The sequence below is a fragment of the Penicillium canariense genome, assembly GCF_028826845.1.
Source record: "Penicillium canariense strain IBT 26290 chromosome Unknown utg000002l_segment0_segment0, whole genome shotgun sequence".
NCBI classification, from domain to species: Eukaryota; Fungi; Ascomycota; class Eurotiomycetes; order Eurotiales; family Aspergillaceae; genus Penicillium; species Penicillium canariense.
This window is the reverse complement of record NW_026622729.1, coordinates 1,505,758-1,519,072: the sequence shown is the minus strand read 5'-3', so window position 1 is coordinate 1,519,072 and position 13,315 is coordinate 1,505,758. Positions and strand designations below refer to the sequence as shown.

Below are 13,315 nucleotides of genomic sequence, written 5' to 3'. Positions count from 1 at the left end.
CCGGCGTATACAATAACGTTTCCTACTAACGACTACTTTATAACCTCCGTAGGCTAGGACTAGGCTATTTCGCCGCTTAGCTAGAGTCTTTCTTAACTAGCTACTCGATATATATTAGGCTACTAACTAGCTATACCTTAGATATCTTCCTTATACTAATAGGGATCCCCTAAGGATCACCGCTATCGCCTATTATCTTTCTAATCTTTAACACCCCTCTCATCCTTACGTACATAAAAGGTATAAGTAAGGATAATTATATACAAGGAATTAGGTAGATAGACAATATAGCTACTATCGCTATCTCTAAGTCTTACTACTAAAACGTATAACTACTAGAAGGCGTATTAACTAAGGCCAACGTCTAGGCCGATCGATACGCAGCCAAGTTTACACTAAAGAAATTTAAACTTATTCACTTTCGGAACCCCTAAATTTAAGACTAACCTATAGCCGACTAATATCGAATTATCTAGCCAGAAGATAGCGACTTTAATATATACAATATCGACTATACATTCCCTACTAGCTATAACTAGATAGCTATATAAACCGCTACTTAGACGATCTAACTAATTAAATAGGCCAAATATCTCGGTATTTAGCTCGATAAATATCTTATATTTAGTATACATCGCTAAAAACTACTCGCTAAAGCTAACAGAAGCCTCGAGGCCCTCCGGGCTATCACTAGCTCTACCTAGGATATATCTCTCTACGCTATATAGCGGGTCTACTAAGCGGTAGTAGTCCTATAAATATTATACAGCGTTACCGTATAGTATTACCCTAAGATAAGAACGATACTATATAGAGAACGGCTAAAGATTACTAACGAATACACTAAGATCTAGCGACGTACCGCTCTCCTAATCTCCGGCGTATTTAAGTTAACTAGCGTAGCCGCACTTAATATAGAACTATTCTTACTACCTATCAAGCTCTAAATAGAATAAATAATCGAGGAAACCGCTATCCGGATCTAAATAGGGCTAAAATAGGCCTAACCGGAATACCTACGCTATAAGTATACGACCAAGACTACTAAACGTAGAGGATAGGGACTACTAGAAGCCTACCGGTAGAAATTAAAAGGAATCCTAAATATCCCGGGGGTCTAGGAGACCCGTAAAGCGTTCGTTCTATTACTATAGGAGACACGGATCCTATACATAATTAAAGATACAGAGGCTACGTAAGCCTCGTATAACCGAATCGAGACAGAGTCTCTCTTCTAGGAGAGCCTTATAACTATAATATAAGAGGAAGGAGGAGGAAGACCGATAGGATAGAACTATAGCCCGATAGTTCTATCCTTTATAGATAGAAGTAGGTATAAAGACTAGGTTAGCGCCTCCGCCGTCGCCCTAAAAGACGGCATCTTCCTATAACGATACCTAGGGACTCTCTAGGAGTCTACTATATATATTACGGAGCTTAATAGTATCGAGATAGCGATCGCTAAGCTCTAGATCTATAAGCAGATAGTTATTTTCTCTAATTACTAGGCTACTATCTAGATAGTGCGAAATCCTAAGCGGTCCTCCGGCTAATACGTACTCTCTTAAATTTATAATTACGTACGAGCCCTCCGACCTGTTTATATGCCTACGTCCGATAAGATTCCCGTCGAGATCCGTTAGATCCCCGTATACGTAGGTATACCTAGTAATAAGACGGCGGATATTAAAGTAAAGTTAGCGGCGACTAATAGGGCTATCGGGAACGGCTCGGATTAACCTATATCCGACTAGCCTCGATTCCTACTAGCTAGCCTAGCTAAAAGCTATATATAGTAGTAGATTAAGTAGCGCTAGGCTACTAAGTAGGACTACGAAAAGATAGGGAAACCGACTAAACGGTTACTCCCGAAGCCGGATAAGAAAGCCTTAGAGCTATATAAATATCTACCTAAGCACTATACGTCGGTATTAATCTAAATACGTTCGATACGCATCGTATTAAACTATTTCTTATATAAGATTAGCGCTTATAATTCTAACTAGTATTACTACGAGGAGGGGTCTTAAATACCGAGATATATCCTTATACAGTATCCGTTATATACTAAGCAGCGTTACAAGATGCTAGAAAAAATCCGGGCACAGATAGATCTTAGAGCGACCGCTAACTACGAAGCGATCGTCTCCTATCCGTAGGCTACCCGCTACGTAGCCGAATTTATATTATAAATAGGTCTCCTAGGCTAATTCCGGCAGACGGAGATCGAACTAGAGCTAGTTACTAACGAAGAGCTAGACCCTAATACGGAGCCAGATACTAACGCTAAGCTAGATACTAATACTACGCTAGATCCTAACCCTAACTCGGAACTAGAAGATAACGAAATAACGGCCAGAGACAGCGAATCTAGCAGGGGAGTAGGCGGCGAAGACGATATATAATATAACTACCGAAACCCTAGCTTAACCTAAGACGGGCTAGGACGATTATAACTAAATACGCTACACCGACTAGTCGAGTTAACTCTGGTTAACTAGAACAGCTTATATAGCTAGCAAACATCAATCGAAAGAAGCAAGCAGCTATATATACGCTGCCGGAAGTAGAAGAAGGTAATATATAGCGACGCAGGCGAGAGAGGGCGAAGTGAGGGAGGAAAACAGTGGGATTAATTATTGAGGGTATATAGGTACTGTAATGGGCTAATATTCAGCTGCATTTGTTTGGCAAAACGCCGTTTCCCTTTATATTTACTATCTACTACGTTTCGGGGGCGTTCGGTTAGCTCTTACTTCCGCCGGAGGAAGCGCCTACATAGCCACTGCGCACTAGCTGGGCTGCATTAGGTTAATAGAGTTATCATCATCATTATCATCATCATCATCGGGCTAAAGCTATAGACATTGAGTTATACTACATAGTTTCCACTGGGGCAGAAACGTAGATCCCGGGGAGGGTGGCAGCAAAGAGCTAGCAGCGGTGCATATTACCATTTAAAGCCGCAGTTCATTAGGGGCGAAAAGGAGAAGACGAATGAGAAATAGCGAAGTAGAAACACCCCTGATTGATAGAAAAACATGTTGAATTTCTGCATCGAAGTGAGAGGCGGCGGGATTGTAGTCCTTCTGGGCAATCTAACAAAGAAAAGCTTGAATGTCTATCCCATTACTTTACTCGATAGTGAATACTGGTGGATAATTTTTCCGAGGTCGATTTATATACGAAGCTCAAAATATCGTGGGGGCCGTGTAGTACGTGGGGCCCCCGTACCTGGACCCTTAGGCGCGCTGGTGCGCCTATCTCCACTTGTGCGCCTCGGGGGCCGGGGGCTTAGTTTTGCAAGTAGAAAGTAGGATGAAGGAAGTTTTGTAATAAACAGATTCTCAAGACTACCTAGAAATACCTACGTTATAGTATGTTAAACCTAGTTCCGCGGCTCTCGCACTCTGAATATTGATCTCAAAGAGAATTCCTTAGTGAAGACATGGGCATAGAGAGGGAGAGCAATGTCTTTGTTCAATTAGCAAACAATGCTAACAAGAGGCTGAGTAGGCTATGGAATCGTCTCTACCCACCCATTCCTAGGGAAGATTCAAGAATTCAGATCCTGAATCAAGAACTTAATTGGCTAAAGTGGATGATCAAACCACCTACTGTAGATTACGATTAGTTAATGGTTACCTCACCGTATTATCATCCTCCGGTATGGTATGCACAGGGAAGGTAGAAGCCGTCACCAAAATTGTGTTTTCTCTGGAGTTGGGTCAGTGACTTGAATCTTATGCGAAAGGTAGCTCCGATGGAGACGGCTTTTATGATATGAAACTATGAACAATGTGGCCAAAGCTGTGATACTAGCCCTTAATGCTAGATGTTTGTGACTTGCTGGAATAATTATAGTGGCGACAAAGTGGTAAAAATGGTGCTAACGTGTAATTAAAGACTTTCCCTGAAGCTACTTTCCATTCCGAGGGGACAAAGACGATTCATAATGGGAAACAGCGAAGTCATCATAGATTTCATTAATTGATAGTAAGTACTGCTGGGTTTGTCGGGCGACATGGAGGGGCGATCAAAGTTAACTTCCACTGACATTAGTTCGATCGAACAACATAAGCCATGAATGCATGATCACCTACCCAATAGAGACATCGCGAGGCTCGGAGTATGGGGGCCATCTAGGTACGAGTTGGCCCTCCCCCTGGTCTGACACACGCTAGGCCCTCCATGGTTGTGGACCGTCAGCGGCCTGCCCCCAACCAGGTTCCCGGGGCTTGAATTATCTCACTTCGAGTAGCTTGGGGCCAAATGGCCCATAAGTCAATTCAAATACATAAACCTGTTCGGTGTTTTGGTGGGAATATCTGAAAATATAAATGTACCGCCTCTCCCGTGCGTGTTTGAATACCAATCACAGCTTCTTTGGCTTTTCCTCTCTCATCTTGTTCTATTAAAGAATCTCGCCACTATGCGTTTACTCTTTTACCTTTTACCAGCTCTGCTGCCTGCCTTGGCAGCACCCACAGGCTCAACGGATGACGGGGATGATTGCGACTTGTCTGATGAGACCGAAAAGCTGAACATTAACGAGGTTAATGACGGACCCACGGACGATGGTTCCGCAGGTATCGGAGTCGAGTTCGAGAGTCCGTGGTTCTATTTCAAGAGTGATGGTTGCAGTGCAGATGATACAAATGCAGCGAAGAAAGAGCTCGTAGCCGGGCGCAAAGGCGACAACTGGATGTTGACGGCAGACACGGGAGCAGGCACCTCAAAACTCCAGGCAGAGTACATTGTGGACGGCCGGAAAGTCAAGGTTGGCAAGGGCACAGCCCAAACCGCCGGTAAGGAGATTGCAGAGGATCTGGTGAGTTTATCCAATTACAAAATCTAGATGGCTGAGCTTTCTGATTGACCCGACCCTGTTAGCGTAAATGGTCACCATGGACAGGACGAAAGGGCGGGAAGAAAGTCTATTTGACAGTTGCGAACAACAAATGCAATCCATGGTATATCGATTCGCCAGGCCCTGATGACGACGCCGACAATGTGCCCTGGGAACCTCAGGTCACTGCGCCAATGCCACTCGAGGCAGTCTACTATCTGATGAAACTCCAACAGGCGGCTTTGGACAAGAACACCGCTTCAACAAATGTTCTTACCGGGTCTCCAGTTCGCTTTGCAGATGACTTCGTCCTAGTCACAAAGCAATATTTTACCTCAAAGCCAAACGGTATCGACCCAAACACTATTACCGATGATGTGCTTGCATTCTGCTCCTTGGTCTTGACATACGCCAAGAACGCCAAATACAAAATGTCAGGAGATCAGAGTCCTAAGTTCTTCACATCTTTCATGCCGCGAAATGACTTTACTACACTATATAACGTCGTGCAAGATAAGCTCAAGGGCGATCTTTGGGATCTCGTCAATACTCTTGCTTGCTACAAGAGAAAAGTTACAAAGGAAAACAAGATTGTGACTAAATCGGGCCTAGTGTAAGAATTCCACCCCTTCTAATCTGCTGATTCAACTGACAATGTATGTAGTCTTGACAAGGAATTCTGTTCCGGAACGCTCGCTAAGCCAGTTCCAGGCAGCAAGTTGAGTGGACTGCAGTACGAGAACGCCAATGCCAACGTGGAGGCAGGAAAAACAATGAGCATCAAAAGCTGGGTCGAAAACATGAAGACGAATGACTTACTCCGTCAGTTTGATCAATACATTGATGGCTCCCTCGGAGGTCTTGGGACCCGGATGGAAACAATGTATAATTCGGATCGCAAAGCGCCACTGTTCGAATTTCGGGATATTCCGGATAAAAAGACGTCGGAGATCGAGCAATACATGGCGGATGTCGACAAAGAGATCCAAACGCTTCATGATAAGTACAAGAGCGCACCCGCCAGTTGAGTCAAGCAACCCGCACTGTCCATGGTCAGATTGAGTCTATTAAATCATAGAGGAAGTACGGAGAGCGGAGAGATCGATGAGGTACAGGTATTTATGCAGTTCTCGGGTGAGGCCTCTGTGACCTTATCGATCAATTAATTCAGCATAGTCTCCATTTCATTTGAATTTCTTGATTGTCGCTAGCTCTAAATCTAGACCGATACTATAGTTTATACCCAAATTTCCATAGAGTATTATTGAAGGATGAGGGCATCTGGCGATATACTTTTATCTATCGCTATCGTCCCCGTGAAGGATTACTTTGTTTATCCTATTACATATGGGTGTGCTCATCTTACCACAATCGGCACTCTGATCTATCTGATAAGGTATCTACTTGCAGGATAGAGGACCTGTCGACCAGGTAAGGAGAAGCAAATAGATTCAATCTATACAACTGCGAAGAGTGGATAGCTTTCCTTCGAGGATTTCTCTGATGCCTGCCAAGTAGAGGTCCACTGTGCGATGGACTGGGTTTGGAGGACCCTGCGGAGTATACCGTATACCGCGGCGAAGATCCGAAATACGAGTGTTCGGTTGGTGCTCTCTTCGCTGAGATAGTATTGCATGAATCATGGCCTGCGTGGCTTGATGCTGTTATATGTTAAGCACAGCTCTCCCAGCAGCAGACCGTTCAGCTCGTCAGAGCTTGCATAGCGATGCTAACGAGCTCTCCAGTCGCGAATTTTAATCAATGCGATGCAGTCTTACAACTTGGAAAAGGTGGGCGGACCCAAATCGTCAGCACCAACGAAGCATGCTTAATTTGGCTTCTCGCACGTGGAGGAGCAGATGTATTCACGGCCGTAGGGGAACCTAGCGGTCCCCTAGGCGACCACTTGCCCTGACTGGTCAAATTTTTACAGGGCATACTGAATCTGTTCTGGAGACTCTGCAAGACCCAGTTCGCGACTATCATAGAAAAACCCGGTTGTGATATCGGTTGCAATACGTGAATAGTGGTATTCGGACAACAGTTCTGAATCAACAAATCGAAGAAGGAAGAAAGATAGCTGGCTGAAGACAATCATTGAGTTGCACCATAGCAAGGTACAGGAGAGGGTCGAACGGAGACGTTCCTTGAAGAATACAGGATGGGGCTGGATAGCGGGGGCCAGATTGCGGGGTGAGTTGTTTATGAGCGTCCGAGAGTAAATGTCGAGGATCATCACGCGTCATCTTCGGTTATATGTGCAGGCTCAATGGCTGATGCCGCCGAATCAGGGGCGGAAGCCTCGCCGATCTCTCCGGCCGCTGGTTCAGGCATATAATATGGAACACCGTCCTCCCCAGCATCTAAGCGTAGGAGGAATGTTTCCCAAAGCTCGATCAGCTATGGTAAATTGAGTTAGCGACAGGACGACGATGGTTATGAAATTGTAATCATCTTACCTCCTTTTGAGCCTCAACGGCACTCTCCAGGAACGTTTCCACACCAGATTTGAAATCCTCCACTTTCTCCTTCTCGAATTTCTGCAGCTCGCCCCGCATCAAGCGGCCCATATCCTCAAACAGAAGTCGGGTTTGGTGTACCTTGCGTTCCGCATCGGCGACGTCCGCGTTGGCCTGATTCAACCGATCCTGTTGAGACTTGCCCTGCCGGAGCAACTTTTCCTGGGTGTTTTTGCGCTTCTGTAGATCCGACTCTGCAGCATGCCAGCTGTGGAAGGCCTTTTGCCGTTGAGAAAATGCGGTCTTCACACTACCGATCAAGCGAATGTATTCATCAATTGTGATGCCCAAAGTGAGGACGTCCTGTTGTGCTTGGCGTTCATAGAGTTCTTTAATCCGGAATTGGAGCTCGGACAGACCATCCAAGGGAGATGCCAATGCCGGGGAAAGCTCAACAGCAGCGAGGGCATGAAGCGAGCTTGAGAAATCGCCTGCGGCCTCGGAGAGTCCTTTCCGTTGCGCGACCACGGTGTCCATAGATTTAAGGAGCGCCTTGAGCTGGGTCTCTAGCGCGTCCAAATAGATCTTCCGATCATGGAACCACTGTTCAGAAAGTGAGTCAGCCTGTTCAGAATTACCAATGAACCCACTTACGTCGTCATGCTCTACAAACTTGCCGCCTCCGCCAACCGAAATACCAAAGGTGCTGAACATGCCTTTGCTCTGTCCGAGATCAGGCTCCCGGTTCTCCTTATTCTTAACGTCAACGTTGAAGGCTTCACTTTCCAGGAATATCTTTAAGTCGCCATCCTGCTGGAGGATCTGGTGAGAGGCAATCTTGTTCAGCATCCGTTCGAGAGCAGCTCGCCGCGACTCCACAAAGTTTGTATCAAAGCGGCCTACGGCCTGTTTCTCTGGGGGCGGAGCAACAACCACACCGGGGTTGTTATTGTGCAAAGAGTTGTAAAGCCAGAGAAAGTCACGGTACCGGCGGCTAACTGAGAACTCGGGTAGGCGGTATGCCTTGGACGTTGTCTAGGAACCCATGTATGGTTAGCCTTGCGCTGTCCAAAAGTGCCACCCACATCCAAAGGCGATCAATACCCTTGTCCGAACTTGGTAAACAATGTGACTACTTGTCAGGTCTCCCACTTTGTGTGGATCTCCCACACTAATGTCAAATGTTGGTTTCGCAGCTTGCTCTACGCTCATGCTGGGTTGCGATTGCCGCTTCAGTCCCTCGAAATCGACCGGGGGCTGCACAGGCGGAGGGCCTCGGAAACCAGCACCATCTTCTTCCAGGGTCACCGAGTCCGCGAGGCCGGCCCCACTCGAGGTCTGGGAGAAAGTTGATGGCGGTTGAGGGCTGCGAGCAGCGAGCGATTCTTTCTGGGGAGGGGCGGGGGCCTCGTCGGAAGGAGTCGCACTCGCGTCGGCCGTCGCTTCTCCCAACGGGCCAAGCGGATCGACAGTGTTATCGACGGCTTCCAATCTTGTAGCCTGTGCGCTGATCTTGCGCGTTCCTCGCGGGACTCGTCTTCCGGGTGTTCGAACTTCCGGGCTACCAGCTGATGGAGCGACCTGGGCGGGAGCTGCAGGAAGAGAGAACCCTACGTTTAGTGAGGGGTTGGTGGGAATGGAGATCTTTCAAGGGTTTGACGCACCACTATCCTGGATACCGTTCTTTGGTTTGCTATGGCTATCCAGGGAATGTGACGGCTCATCTGTATCCTACATTAGATCGCAATCCAAAGAGCTGTGGTATCATGACTGCCTACCGCCCCACGGGGAGGCTCCGGTGTCGAGGTCCATTGCTGCCGGTCGGGTACGGTCGAGGAGGGGGCCAAGAGATCTCAAAGAATTGATTAGAAGATCGTGCACCAAGGTTGGGTTAGTCGAAGCTCCAAAAGCAGGGGGAACCTAGAAGGTGGGAAGCTGGCAGTTGGCAGTTGGAGGTGGAGCGGAGGATGATCCGCGGTCTTAGTCACTCACGGGATCTCCAGCAAGCCCCAATGATTGAGGGTGAGCTTCGCGTGTTTTATTGCACATCTGCTATCTTTGACTTTGGGTAACTTACTTTTTACGTGTCTTGCGCTTTTTACGATTGATATCATCTTTCAGAAGTCCCTCCCCATCCAAATCCTGTTGCTACGGCATAACAGCATGAATTCAGATTACATAAATACGTCACGTCGTCTCAATTGGACCTCAGTACCGATCAATCTATAGAAATGGTGGACTCAATACCTGTCCTGCGGCAGTCTATCGAAAACCATGGAGCCTTTGTCACTTATTTGACCCACGGAAGGCCCAGCTTGTGCATTTCCACGGCCAGCTGGAACAGATAGTCCAGACTTTCGCACTGGGTCTTTGCCTTGGCAACATTGTCACCCCAGACATAGCTGCGACAACAATCAGCATTTTGAAATCATCAGAAGCGCAAATATGGCAGAATTATCCTTACATTCCGTGTCTGCGAACGAGCACCGCGTACGTGTCCGGGTATGTCATCATGGCGGCCTCCAGACCACTAGTCAGGTCCTCCTCGAAGGCAGTGTTCTCAATGATGGGGATACGCAGGGTGTCATGGTATCCCAACATGCCCTTGCCCTTGCCTCGGGGAATACCCTTGATCTGCTCGATGGTGCTGATCTCAAAGCAGGCGTCCGGGCCCTTCTCCCGCTCGACCAGCAAGGTCACTAGGACTGCCCACTGGGAGTGGGTGTGAATACAGCAACCGGCACCGTTCTCAAAGGCCGTCAAGAACAGCGGAGTGCAGGCGGACGGATTGAGCTTGAGAGGCCGGCGGATATAGTTGCGCTCCTCGGCAGGGTATTTCTTGGTGGGCCATTGGAGGACGAAGATGTTCTCAGACTTCATAAGCTCCTTCTGGACTCCGGAGGGAGCAATGAAGATGTGATCGCCGTGGCGGATGGAGGTCTATTTCCAGTCAGCGAATGCTCTTTGCGCTGCCCGCACCTGAGGGGTCTCGAGAGTCTTACCCCTCCACCGGTGCCAGTAACCCATCCCCAATTGTAGAATTTGCGGCATAACTCCGGAATGAGGTTCGCCGGGTGCTCGGGGTCGGAAGACTGCACGAGGTGGTCATTGTTGGTGGTGGCCGCGACGGCCTCGTCTGGAGTGGAGGACATGGTGGGCTGGAGGGGGGAGTCAGCGCTGGACGTGAGCACGTTCCGACGCCTGTCGGGCGTGCCACAAGCAGATCATTGAAGCTGCCGAGACCTAGCGACCAATTCTCACTTACTATGAGACAAAAAAGTGTCAGTCAAGTGGTTGATCTGGGATGGAGCAGCGCCGGTCTAACTGGCGCAATCAATAAATCTTCCCGGGCGGGGTGGAATCTGCAGCTCCGCGCATTACACAGCACCCAATCACCCAATGAATCCTACGGCAACACGGGCGCTGCGCAACTGCCAAACAGGTTGATCGGGAAGAATTAATGGAACTTTCCGTCTACTTCAGCTGGTAATTGGAACCCTTTCAATTCTATCAAAGCAGTAGAAATCCCATATTCGCAACCTTGAATGCCTGGCATGAAGTATAGTTTCCTCGCATCGAAGGCGATCGAAGGGGACGCGGTACCTCACGGCCGCACTAGTCCCGATTGGGAGCTGCGATGAAGAGGCCACCTGGACCTTCTTCGACCTTCGCCAGTCCGCGTCGCTCTATATAACCTCCGCGTTTCTCCTCTTTCCTGAGGCTGTCTTTTCCCCTCTTCCCTTTACCCCGGTGCTGTGCGCTTTCCCTCATTTCGTCCCTTGTTGTTCATCATGCGCTTCAACACCGCCGTCACGGCTCTGGTCTCATCGGCTACCCTTCTGGGCTATGCCCATGCCGAGGAAGCGGAAGCTGTTCCTAATGCCGCTGCTGCCGTTGAGAAGCCCACCTTCACGGTATGTTCGGAACCACCCATAATTGACCTTGAATGATCCTCCTAACCCCCTTACTAGCCGACTTCTCTCAAGGCTCCCTTCCTGGAGCAGTTCACCGACGATTGGGAGTCGCGGTGGCAACTCTCGCACGCGAAGAAGGACGACCCCAAGTCTGATGAGGACTGGGCCTACGTCGGCGAATGGGCGGTTGAGGAGCCCTCTGTCTTCAAGGGCATTGAGGGCGACAAGGGTCTGGTCGTAAAGAACGCGGCTGCCCATCACGCCATCTCGGCCAAGTTCCCCAAGAAGATTGACAACAAGGGCAAGACTCTGGTGGTCCAGTATGAGGTCAAGCCCCAGAACTCCCTGGTCTGCGGCGGTGCCTACCTTAAGCTCCTCCAGGAGAACAAGAAGCTCCACCAGGAGGAGTTCTCCAACGGCACTCCCTATGTGATCATGTTCGGTCCCGACAAGTGCGGTGCCACCAACAAGGTATGTTCCAGGCCCCCGATGCTTGTTGAGTGAGATCATCAGTGCTCACCATCTTCCACTCTCTGTCCAGGTCCACTTCATCTTCCGTCACAAGAACCCCAAGACCGGCGAGTATGAGGAGAAGCACCTCAAGACTCCCCCCGTTGCCCGCACCTCCAAGCTCACCTCCCTTTACACCCTGGTCGTCAAGCCCGATCAAACGTTTGAGATCCTCGTCAACGGCGAGTCCGTCAAGGAGGGAAGCCTCCTGGAGGAATTCAACCCTCCCGTCAACCCTGAGAAGGAGATTGACGACCCCAAGGACAAGAAGCCCGCTGACTGGGTGGACGAGGTGAAGATCGCCGATCCCGAGGCCACCAAGCCAGAGGACTGGGATGAGGAGGCTCCCTTTGAGATTGTGGATGAGGAGGCGGAGAAGCCCGCTGACTGGCTGGAGGACGAGCCCACTAGCGTCCCTGACCCTGAGGCCGAGAAGCCCGAGGACTGGGATGAGGAGGAGGATGGTGACTGGCTCGCCCCCACGGTTCCCAACCCCAAGTGCGCCGATGTCTCTGGCTGTGGCGAGTGGATTCGTCCCATGATCAAGAACCCCGAGTATAAGGGCAAGTGGTCCGCTCCTATGATTGACAACCCTGCGTACAAGGGTCCTTGGGCCCCGCGCAAGATTGCCAACCCCAACTACTTCGAGGACAAGACTCCCTCCAACTTGGAGCCCATGGGCGCTGTGAGTACATCCCTTTTCCGTCCGCTGGTAGCGGCACTGAATGCTGACGTGTCTCGCAGATTGGTTTCGAGATCTGGACCATGCAGAACGACATCCTGTTTGACAACATCTATATCGGTCACTCCGTCGAGGAGGCTGAGCAGCTCCGCAAGGAGACCTTTGATGTCAAGTACCCCATTGAGGAGGCCGAGGAGGAGGCCAGCAAGCCTAAGCCCGTGGCTCCTGTTGGAGGTACCACTGTCGCCTTCAAGGAGGACCCTGTCACGTTCGTCCGCCAGAAGATTTACTACTTTAACCACCTGGCCAAGCAGGACCCCATCGACGCCGTCAAGAAAGTCCCCGAGGTGGCTGGTGGACTGGTTGCCCTCCTGTTGACCTCCATCCTGATCATCGTGGGTGCCATTCGTTCCAGCAGCCCGGCTCCCGCTGCAGAGAAGAAGGGCAAGGCGGCAGCCGGCGGTGCCAAGGAGAAGACTGGCGAGGCCACCAGCTCCTCCGCCGACACTGGCAAGGGCGGAGTCACCAAGCGCGCCACTCGCTCCTCTGCGGAGTAAAAGACGACACCAAATGTTGGAAGAAAGCGTTACCCCATAAACCCAAACAATTGAGATCGCATAGTTTTTTCCCTGCGTTGTTTTCCTTATTCCCCCAAATTATCACCTGTTTGTTATTGGCATATGTAGCACTAGTAAAGTACTTTTAGGTAGTGCGAGATCCACTTCGAAATGGAGGGCCCGGTATACTCGTTCATTTTTCTTCCTCAAAACGCGTATTTCCTCCAATGGCAAATTTCCTTTTTTAAGGGCATGAATACGGTGATACGGAAGGTCATACAGCTAGCTACTTGCTATAAGGATTGTCTAGACTGATCAGATCAATAGTAGTATGTTTACATGGG

The 13,315-nt window shown here is 49.2% G+C and overlaps 4 protein-coding genes across 4 annotated transcripts; 2 read left to right on the top strand and 2 right to left on the bottom strand.

The window, feature by feature from the left end:
• Positions 1 to 4,432: 4,432 nt before the first annotated feature.
• N7482_003757 (uncharacterized protein) lies at positions 4,433 to 5,877 on the top strand (the record flags this gene model as incomplete). The annotated part of the gene is made up of 3 exons (XM_056685882.1): positions 4,433 to 4,831; positions 4,894 to 5,462; positions 5,514 to 5,877. The coding sequence occupies 3 exons, from the start codon at positions 4,433 to 4,435 to the stop codon at positions 5,875 to 5,877; spliced, it is 1,332 nt and encodes a 443-aa protein (XP_056544624.1).
• A 1,207-nt stretch (positions 5,878 to 7,084) lies between these two features.
• N7482_003756 (sorting nexin 1) lies at positions 7,085 to 9,120 on the bottom strand (the record flags this gene model as incomplete). The annotated part of the gene is made up of 6 exons (XM_056685881.1): positions 7,085 to 7,249; positions 7,309 to 7,911; positions 7,963 to 8,343; positions 8,413 to 8,918; positions 8,973 to 9,032; positions 9,087 to 9,120. 6 exons carry the CDS (start codon positions 9,118 to 9,120, stop codon positions 7,085 to 7,087), a joined length of 1,749 nt encoding a protein of 582 aa, XP_056544623.1.
• Positions 9,121 to 9,598: 478 nt separating this feature from the next.
• Positions 9,599 to 10,460, bottom strand: mde1 (methylthioribulose 1-phosphate dehydratase MDE1; the record flags this gene model as incomplete). Its single annotated transcript, XM_056685880.1, has 3 exons — positions 9,599 to 9,710; positions 9,773 to 10,248; positions 10,311 to 10,460. 3 exons carry the CDS (start codon positions 10,458 to 10,460, stop codon positions 9,599 to 9,601), a joined length of 738 nt encoding a protein of 245 aa, XP_056544622.1.
• A 639-nt stretch (positions 10,461 to 11,099) lies between these two features.
• Positions 11,100 to 12,971, top strand: clxA (calnexin; the record flags this gene model as incomplete). The annotated part of the gene is made up of 4 exons (XM_056685879.1): positions 11,100 to 11,222; positions 11,280 to 11,693; positions 11,764 to 12,417; positions 12,477 to 12,971. 4 exons carry the CDS (start codon positions 11,100 to 11,102, stop codon positions 12,969 to 12,971), a joined length of 1,686 nt encoding a protein of 561 aa, XP_056544621.1.
• Positions 12,972 to 13,315: the final 344 nt, after the last annotated feature.